The 10149-nt window shown below is 47.1% G+C and overlaps 2 protein-coding genes across 5 annotated transcripts in view; both read left to right on the forward strand.

Moving 5' to 3' along the window:
- LOC104939840 (serrate RNA effector molecule homolog) overlaps positions 1 to 131 on the forward strand; it is a 17823-nt gene extending 17692 nt beyond the window's left edge. The window contains exon 26 of the mRNA XM_027275859.1: positions 123 to 131. Coding sequence (XP_027131660.1) covers positions 123 to 131 — 9 coding nt within the window. The remainder of the gene's footprint in view (positions 1 to 122) is intronic.
- Positions 132 to 5402: 5271 nt separating this feature from the next.
- On the forward strand, positions 5403 to 10143 carry LOC113744821 (RPA-related protein RADX-like). Of its 4 annotated transcripts, none has more exons than XM_027275851.1 (11): positions 5403 to 5789; positions 6812 to 6917; positions 6995 to 7178; positions 7251 to 7375; positions 8189 to 8332; positions 8409 to 8575; positions 8824 to 8980; positions 9147 to 9255; positions 9462 to 9553; positions 9669 to 9794; positions 9896 to 10143. In XM_027275851.1, exons 1-11 carry the CDS (start codon positions 5667 to 5669, stop codon positions 10105 to 10107), a joined length of 1545 nt encoding a protein of 514 aa, XP_027131652.1. In that variant the 5' UTR covers positions 5403 to 5666; the 3' UTR covers positions 10108 to 10143. The 4 variants fall into 4 exon arrangements, with proteins under 4 accessions (XP_027131652.1, XP_027131653.1, XP_027131654.1 ...); XM_027275852.1 differs by lacking the exon at positions 5403 to 5789 and adding an exon at positions 5802 to 5996 and having other exon boundaries at positions 9198 to 9255; XM_027275850.1 differs by lacking the exon at positions 5403 to 5789 and adding an exon at positions 5805 to 5996.
- Positions 10144 to 10149: the final 6 nt, after the last annotated feature.

Consider the following 10149-nt stretch of genomic DNA (forward strand, 5'->3'; position numbering starts at 1 on the left):
ATGTGTGATGAGTGGGTATGCGATGGGTGAAGTGAGGTGTTGTGGTGGTAGGGGAGGGAAAGTTAGATGTGTGGAGAGAGTTGGTGTTTAGTGTTAGTATACGGTTGGGTGGTGTGTTGTAGTGTGAGTAAAGGGAAAAATGTGAGAGAGGGTGTGTGTATACGTTGTGACAGTGTGTGTGCAGAGAGGTGTGTTGTGAGTTTGAGTGATTTGATGAGAGGGTGGTGTGAGTGTTGATTGTGTGGTAGGACCACCATCACTGTCGTAGTGAAAAATAGACTAACTGAATTCCACTGGGGTGTCGCAATAAAGGGGAAATGCAGGAACAACGTTGCCATGACTCCTTTGTATGGCTATGTATCACGGCCGGCGTGGGGGTGTGAGTTGATCATTTTTGAAGTGAACCTGTTACAGCATGAGCTGACAGAGCTGAGCTAACAGCACTGAGAACAGGACAATGGGATCTAAAACCCGCAGCTAACAAGACTGGAGCTAAACATCGAGCTAACAACGACGGAGCAATACAGACTGAGCTGAAAGCAGTGCTAGCGGAGGCGATGACTACAGACTGAGCTAACAGCACTAACGAGACAATGAGCTAAGCGCAGCTGAACAGAGCATAAAGGCTAACAGGACAGGGCGCAACTCACCAGGAGCTAAAGGGATCCGTAACAGAACTGAGCTAACAGGGGAGAGCTGAACACCGCGTAAACGAAGACGGAACCTAACATACAGGATGTGTATATAAAAAAAAAAAAAAATGAAGGCTAGCAACCGATGCAGGCTAACAGAGGGCAGCGTAACAGACGGAGCGTAAACAATGAGCCAACCTACGTGTGGGGCTAACAGGAGGGCATAAGGGGGCAGCATACTAAGGCATGACGGGGTAGGTTTAACAGGCACTAACCAGACTGTAGGGCTGGGAAGGATGAAAAGACTAGAACAGGCCCTAACAGACGGAGTACAGCGTAAACAGACTGCACGGTAACACAGACGACGAGACACAGAACTAACATGAGCTAACAGAGCTCCACTGAGACTTAACAGCAGCACAGACTGAGCTACATGGAGTAACAGGCAGTCTAACAGACTGGCAACATGACGCTAACAACAGCTAACTAACGGGCTACATGAGCTAACAGAACTGAGCTAACATGACTAACAGCAGCTAACGCTGAGTAACTGGAGCTAACCAAATACCGACTACTAAACAGCATCTAACAGACTGGAGCTAACAAGCAGCTAACAGACTGAGCTACACACTAGCTACAGCGCTAACATGAGCTAACACACTGAGCTAACCACTGAGTTACATGAAGCTAACACACGGAGCATAACATGAGCTACAGCAGCTAACAGACTGAGCTACAAAGCAGCTAACAGACTGAGCTAACATGAGCTAACAGCAGCTAACAGACTAGTAACAGCAGCTAACAGACGGAGCTCTAACATGAGCCAACAGACTGAGCTAATCATGAGCTAACAGCAGCTAACAGACTGAGCTAACATGAGCTACATTACTGAGCCTACACATGCAGCTAACAGCCTAACTAGACTGAGCTAACAGCAGCTAACAGACTGAGCTAACATGAGCTAACAGCAGCTAACAGAGGGTAGCTAACAGCAGCTAACAGAATACTACCGAGCTAACATGAGCTAACAGACTGAGCTAACATGAGCTAACAGCAGCTAACAGACTGAGCTAACAGCAGCTAACAGACTGAGCTAACATGAGCTAACAGCAGCTACAGCTGTCAGCAGTTTACTTCACTGTCCATCATAAACTCTGTAAATCACAGAGAGTTGAGGCGGAGCAGCCGGAGGACATCAGAGTGATGCTGAAATGTTCATATTAATATATTTCATGTATTTAGTCTGGTTAAGTTTGAAGGATCACCGGCTGACTTCCCAAACTTTTAGTTCAAACGTGCTTCAAAAATAGATTGACACATGATCGGTTCCTACGAAGACATTCAATAAACATTCAAAGTGATGAAGTGACACGGTCACATCTTAGCAGCGTCTTCAAGCTCCGCTGACTGTAAAGTACAAGGTAAGTGCAGCAGTGATGAAGTCTGCTGCTCTGAATCCAACCCCATGTCTAAACACTGTTAGAAATGTCATCGTTGGGGTGGTCGGTAGTGTAGTGGTTTAAGCGGCCGCCCCATGTGTAGAGGCCACAGTCCTCGCTGCAGCTGGCCCCGGTTCGAGTCCCGCATCGGACGGCCATTTACTGCGTGTCACTCCCCCTGTCTCTGCTTCCTGTGTATCTTCAGCTGTACTACCATTAAAGGCCTTTAAAAGCAGCCGTGTAAACTGAGTCATCGACATAGCCACGGACACTAATGCTGTGTCTCTTGATGATGTCCCCAAGTGGCAGCATATGAAGGTCAAACAGTGGTTTTAGATGTTCTGCAGGGACGTCACGGAGACTACGTCCAGGTTTTAGACAGTCTGCGGGGACGTCACAGAGACTACGTCCAGGTTTGGGGACCTCTGTGGGGGCATGTGTGTATATATATATATATACATTTATTCTATTCTATTCTATAAATAATAAGTAACAGTATTCATGTGCAGCACCTGGAGGGAGCATTCCACCGATTTCCGGAAGAGTGAGTGCTGAAGGTCATGGTCTGATGAAGCCAACAGGACCACATCATCTGCAAACAGCAGATCCTGAGGTTTCCAAACCTGGACACAACTCTCACTTTGGTTGTACAAGGACCAGCTGGCTCGTACCAACGGCCCCAGTACCCCATACTACCTCAGTATAACCACAGCAGCACTCCAAGTCCAGAAATCACATGTAGACTGGATGGTCAAACTCCCATGATCCCCTCAGCACTACTGCAAAGGTAAAGAGCTGGTCCGTTGTTCCACGACCGGGACGGAATCTCCATTGCCCTTCCTGAATCTGGGGTCCAACAATCGGTCCGAGCATCCTTTTCAGCAACCTGAAGTAAACTTTCCAGGTTAGGCTGAGTAGTGCAATACCCCGATAATTGGAGCACTCCCCAGGTACTGTACCTGTCCTGCAGGTGACATTGAAAAGACACGTCAGCCAAGACAGCCCAACAATGTCCAAATCCTTCAGCATCTCAGGGCGAATCTCATCCACACCTGGTGCCTTGCTGCCAAAAAGCATTCTAACTACCTCTGCCAGAGATATGTGCGAGGCTTCCCCCGAGTCTTCAGGCTCGGCCTCCTTCACAGAGGACGTGTTGGTGGGTTCAGGAGTTCCTGAAAGTTCTCCTTCCACCGCCCAACAATGTCAACAAACTTCAATATTTTAGAAACTTGAAATGATGAGAGAATCACAGGCCTTTAAATACTGATCTACCTAGTTTTATTTTCCCAAACCTTCATCCAGACACTCAACTCAACACATTCAGATGAAGAAGAGGGATACAGAAACCAAACAGTGTTCATAAATCTGAGAGCGTAGATGTTTTAAAAAGATTGAATTGTAATAAATTGGATATGTCTAAATAAAAAAGCAAAGTTATTTCAAACAGAAGTTATTTTGTCCAACTTGTCAGATTATTATTATTATTATTTATTATGTTAACAGACAAACAAAGCCTGAGTCATCCATGGAAAGACTGTTTTCCTGTCTCAAATCGTCTCCTTTTATACTCTTTATACTCCTGTCAAAACTTGGGGACTTTCCAACTTAATGGTGTCTCATCTGTTTAGGTGAGTAAACTGTCCGGAGCCATTCCTGTCCAGCCATCTTGCAAAGCCCTGCACAGCTGTGCTGTGTCTGCTTATCGCTAAACTCACAGGCTACTGTAGTAGGCCAGGATATTTCTTTACTTTCTTCAAGATTCCACCATTAAAACTCTGCTTGTTTTACTTAAGTATTTTTAAAACCATTATGTCATAGATGTCTCTTACTGTACTTTTTAAACTTTATAACTTTTTCAACATTACAAGAAGTTTGTGTTACAATCATTCACATACTTCTGGTGACAATTACACATTTCTTATTCTGATCAATGTTTTCCACATGTTAAATCAACCCTCACTAAAACAATTTCCCACATCGTTCACACCTGTATGGTTTCTCTCCAGAGTGGACGCATTGGTGGATTTTTACATGATCTGATTTCATGAATGTTTTCCCATATTTCCCATATTTATTCAGCTGTATGGTTTCTCTCCATTGTGAACACGTTGGTGAACTTTTAGCTTGTCTGATTTGGTGAAACTTTTCCCACATTGGTCACAGCTGTATGGTTTCTGTCCACTGTGAACCCTCTGATGGTCGCTGAAAGATTTCGATGTGAAGGATTTGTCACAGTGGTGACGTTTGGGTCCTGTCCCTTTCTAGAGCAACACACAAAGACAGAAAGAAAGTTGGTGAGATTTCATGGTGGAACAAGCTATCTAAAACCATAAATGATGGAGAACATGTCTGTCATAATCTAAACTGCCTTCTGCAATCTCAAGAACATCCCAACCCAACTCCGCCCATCACTCTCCTTCCCCGCTGCTGAAACCCTCATTCACGCCTTCATCACTTCCAGAACTGACTACTGCAACAGCATCCTCTATGGCACACCATCCAAAACTTTAAATAAACTTCAGTACATCCAAAACTCTGCTGCTCATCTGCTCACCCACACCCGCACCTGTGATCACATCACTCCAGTCCTCCATAAACTCCACTGGCTCCCAGTTCCACAGCGTATTCAGTTCAAAATCCTCCTCCTCACACACAAAGCCTCCATAACCAGGCCCCTTCCTACCTCACTGACCTGCTCCATCACCACAATCCATCCTGCAGCCTCCGTTCAGCTGATAGAAACCTCCTGACTCCTCCATCTAGGACCAAGCACCGAGTCTGGGGCGACAGCCTCTGCAGCTGCCCTCCCTCTGGAACTCTCTCCACAAACACATCTGTGACTGCACTGACATGCCCACCTTCAAATCTCTGACACACACACACCTTTTTAAAATAGCTTTTAATGTTTAATGTCTAATGTGTTTTTAGTGCACTATTTTATATTGTTTTGATGATTTGATGTTCTTCTTTGTAAAGGGTCTTTGAGTACCTTGAAAAGCGCTTTTAAATAAAATGTATTAGTATTAGTATTATTATAATCTATAATGGATAACTCTCAGTTGTGGCAGGGAGGAAACAGTACAGCTGAGTGTGAAATTGTCAGTTTGTGTATCCAAACTGACAACAGCTGATTTCTTAGCACAGATTTCTACATGTGTGGTATTTATTCAGTTAGTGTTTACATGTGTGGTATTTATTCAGTTAGTGTTTACATGTGTGGTATTTATTCAGTTTGTGTTTATATGTGTGGTATTTATTCAGTTTGTGTTTACATGTGTGGTATTTATTCAGTTTGTGTTTACATGTGTGGTATTTATTCAGTTTGTGTTTACATGTGTGGTATTTACTCAGTTTGTGTTTACATGTGTGGTATTTACTCAGTTTGTGTTTACATGTGTGGTATTTAAACCTGTCTAGTCTGATAAGGTTTTTATCTGAGAAGCCTTTAATTAACCCGTTAGCTGCTGTCAGACTGGGTTTGTGCACACAGCCAAACATCCAATGACACAGGCGGTTCCCATGGTAACAGAGCCAGGTGTGGTCACAGGTGGGTCAGCTACGTCCTCGCTTCCTGTTTTCGGCTTCTGTAGTAACCATGACAACCAGAGACCAGAGATTGTATGACGCAGCCACACGGATCATACCGGACCGGACCGGACCGGACTCTCCAGTCTGGAAACGCACTGTAGTTTTGTCACATGATCGCACACCTGTCCAGGTGAGGACGCGGGGTCCGGTACAATCCGACTGCGTCATTGTGCGATGGCGCATGTGGATGACGTCGATCTGTAGAACTACAGATCGTCAGAACTCTGTCTCCCACAATGCACCGCACTGTTATTGTTCGCCTTGTCTGTCCGACATGGCGGCTGCTGGCTGCGTCCTCCACAGAACCCTGACCCGGTCCAGACCCGGTCCAAACAAGGTGCGAGCCGCCTCATGAATGCTCTAATGTCTGCTCGTGTCCGCTCGTGTCCGCTCGTGTCTGCTCGTGTCCGCTCGTGTCCGCTCGTGTCTCTCCGTTCACCTTCGAACCGACCGGACGCAGCTGATTCTACGGCGACGCGGCCACCTGCACTTGGGCCTCAGCTGGTTCTGGACCTGCAGAATCTGAGTAAAACCCGCCAAAACTGACACGTAGGCGTGTTTCTGTCAGACGTTAGCTTCCGGTCAAAGCTGATTGGTTAACAAATGCTTGTTATTAACCTTCTTATTCCATACGTCATCACCTGTGCAGGTGAGACTGAGGTCACGTGGTGAGGGAGAGGGCGTGTGTACAGGGAAACAAAGCACAGAGAGTAATCAGATTACATAGAACATGGCTAATACATTAACGCTAACACAACTAACTCTATTAACACATTACGACCACATCAAACACCTGGATACACACACATCAAACACCTGGATACACACATCAAACACCTGGATACACACATCTCTGTGAGAGGCGGGGTCTGCCATGGACCAGTTCACACTCACATACACACCTACAGACAGTTTAGAGTCACCGGTTAACCTGTTCAGGTTCATGTGTTTGGAGACACGAGGAGAACATGTAAACCCAGCTGAGGTTCAAACCTGTGAGGAGACGGCGTTACCCACTGCTCCACCGTGCCGCCTGTGTTTCATGATGAGCCGGCGTCACAAACAAACGTACAGGTGCAGTTTGTTGTTGTAACTTCCTGTGCGCCACCAGCTCCATGTTTTGGTTGTGTTGTCCTCGTGTTTGTCTTGCAGGCGTCCTCTCCTGTCGTCTGCAGGGAGCTCCTGTTCGTGGTGGACGTGCAGCGTTACAGCAGAGACCAGGGCTCCTCCGTCTACTTCCCCCAGGCGGTCCTCAGTGGTAAGAAACAGAACCAGAGCTCCATCACGTCCTCTGACACGTCCACCGGTCTGACTGGTTTGTGTCGGCGTCTCCAGGTGACGACCTGTATGACATCACGCTGACAGACGGGGACTGCAGACTGGCTGTGACTCTGGATCCTGGTCTAAACTGGCTGGTTGAGAGAAACATCCTGCAGCCTGGTTCAGTCCTACGTAACTCCACCTTCACCCCCGCCATGGCCGCTCAGTTACCACAATGCTCCGGGGCAGAGACAGACAGGTAGGTGAGGACAGGTAGATTTAGCTGCTGTGATGTCATCACAGGTGAGGTGTAACGTTTGTGCTCCTGCAGCTACAGACTGCTGAGTGTGGAGGTGACAGATGGAGCTCCAGGTGAAGAGGAGGAGCAGGATGGAGTCAGGAGGAGCGATGTGGACCGGGACTCTCTGCCCTGGTTTGGATCATCAGAACCATCAGGTGAGAGCAGGTTAAAGTCTGACTGTGAAGGATGAAAACACACACACACACACACACACACACACACACACACACACACACACACACACACAAGGTTTAACCATTTGCAAACCAAGGCTTGGTCCAACAGACTGTTCATGAAGGGTCATGAAGGTTTGTGAAGGTTCATGAAGGTTCATGAAGGTTCATGAAGGTTCGTGAAGGTTTGTGAAGGTTCATGAAGATTTATGAAGGTTCGTGAAGGTTCATAAAGGTTCGTGAAGGTTTGTGAAGGTTCGTGAAGGTTCATGAAGGTTCATGAAGGTTCGTGAAGGTTCATGAAGGTTCATGAAGGTTTGTGAAGGTTCATGAAGATTTATGAAGGTTCGTGAAGGTTCGTGGAGGTTCATGAAGGTTTATGAAGGTTTGTGAAGGTTTGTGAAGGGTCATGAAGGTTCATGAAGGTTTGTGAAGGGTCATGAAGGTTTGTGAAGGTTTGTTAAGGTTCATGAAGGTTCATGAAGGTTCATGAAGGTTCGTGGAGGTTCATGAAGGTTTATGAAGGTTCGTGAAGGTTCATGAAGGTTTATGAAGGTTTGTGAAGGTTTGTGAAGGGTCATGAAGGTTCATGAAGGTTTGTGAAGGTTCATGAAGGTTTCTCTTTACAATAAGAGCTGATTGGTGGATCAGATACACGCTGAATTAAACACTGTTAATTCACCGTCTGTCTTGTGTGTGTGTGTGACCGGATTTTAGGAGTTCCACCTGCCGTTACCATAGTAACTACCTGGTTTCCTGCTTCCCGACCTTCTGGTGTCTGGTTTCATTTTACAGGTCCTTTGATGGTTCCTCTGAGAGCCAATAGGAGTGTGTTTCTGCCTCTGTGGAACAATGTGGACTACAGCGGGGAGGTGTGGAGGGAAGCTGCTCCCACTGAGGAGGAGGAGGAGGATGAAGAGGAAGAAGAGGGTGATGAGGGTAGGTTCTTAACGAGCTTGTTAATTGTCTGAAATGAGCTGAAAGTTTCATGTGAATGATGAAATCATGTCCACAGCTCGACGTCCTGCTGTGACTGTGTCGGAGCTGCGTCAGTCCTTCCTGTCAGGGCGTCGGGGCGTCACCAAGGGCGCCGTCCAGCATCAGCTGATAGTACGCATCATCAACAAGTCACACCTGATGTATTATGGGAGGACAGACAGGAACTGCGACTGTCCATATAAGGTCAGAGAAGGTGACGTGAAGAGAAACTTTGTTCCTGAGTTTACAACAAATAATTATACGTCCAGGTTTTAGACAGTCTGTGGGGACGTCACGGAGACTACGTCCAGGTTTTAGACAGTCTGCGGGGACGTCACAGAGACTACGTCCAGGTTTTAGACAGTCTGCAGGTCATTACTTTGACTCTGTTTGTAATCTATTACTTCCTGTGTGAACACCATCAGAGGTTCAGATTCTGTCTGTCCGTCCAGGCGGTGTTGGAGGTGTGTGACCGGACAGGAAGTGTGTGCGTGGTGCTGTGGAACAGTGTGTGTGTCAGCTGGTACCGCCGTCTGAAGCCTGGTGACATCATCAGCCTGAGAAGCTATCGAGTCAAACAGCAATACCAGACTGAGCCCGAAGACATAGGTACACACACACACACACACACAGTGACACACACACAGTGACACACACACACAGTGACACACACACACACAGTGACACACACACACACACAGTGACACACACACACACACACACAGACACACACACACAGACACACACACACAGTGACACACACTCTGTGTTTCAGAGATCAGTGTGAACAGCAGAAATCCCACCGCTCGCCTGTCTGTCCTCCCAGAATCCTCTGTTTCACCTGAGTATCAACCACCTGCACCCACCTACAGCTTCTACCACAGGTACACACACACACTCACACACACACACACACACACACACACACACACTGACACACACTCACACACTCACACACACACTCACACACTCACACAGACACACACACACTCTCTCACTCACACACACACACAGACACACACACACACTCTCTCACTCACACACACACACACAGACACACACACACACTCTCTGACCCTCTCTCTCTCAGTAAGGAGCTCCTGGATCGCCCTCATGGCGCTGTGTGTGATGTCATAGGCCTGCTGACGTTCTCGGGACGACCAGAGCGAATCAGAAGCAAGGGTGAGGGTTGCCATAGTAACGGACATTATACAGCACATACTTCAGTGTAACGCTTCACTTTTAATGTGTGTGTGTGTGTGTGTGTGTCTGTGTGCATGTTTGTTTTCATTGGTAGATGGCAGAGGGGCGGAGCTTCTGGAGTATCGCTGGCTGCGATTGGAGGACGGGGCAAGCAGTCAGCCAATCATGGTGAAGCTCTTCTCCACGTCTCAACCTGAATCCCACCGCAGGCTCCACCCACGTGAGACACACACACACACACACACACACACACACACATACACACACAGACTGAAACTTAAAGAAACAACCTCCATCTTGAAACCTGCCTGCCTGTCTCAGTGTCTGTGGTTGTTTGTAGCAGACTGAAGTTGATCAAAGCTGCAGATCGGACAGACGTCAGCTTCTACCTGACAAACACAACGTACACACAGGTGTACTGCACAGGTAACACATCACACACACGCAGGTGTACTGCACAGGTAACACATCATACACACAGGTGTACTGCACAGGTAACACATCACACACACACAGGTGTACTGCACAGGTAACACATCACACACACGCAGGTGTACTGCACAGGTAACACATCA

This window comes from Larimichthys crocea, unplaced genomic scaffold (genome assembly GCF_000972845.2).
Source record: "Larimichthys crocea isolate SSNF unplaced genomic scaffold, L_crocea_2.0 scaffold224, whole genome shotgun sequence".
NCBI classification, from domain to species: domain Eukaryota; kingdom Metazoa; phylum Chordata; class Actinopteri; family Sciaenidae; genus Larimichthys; species Larimichthys crocea.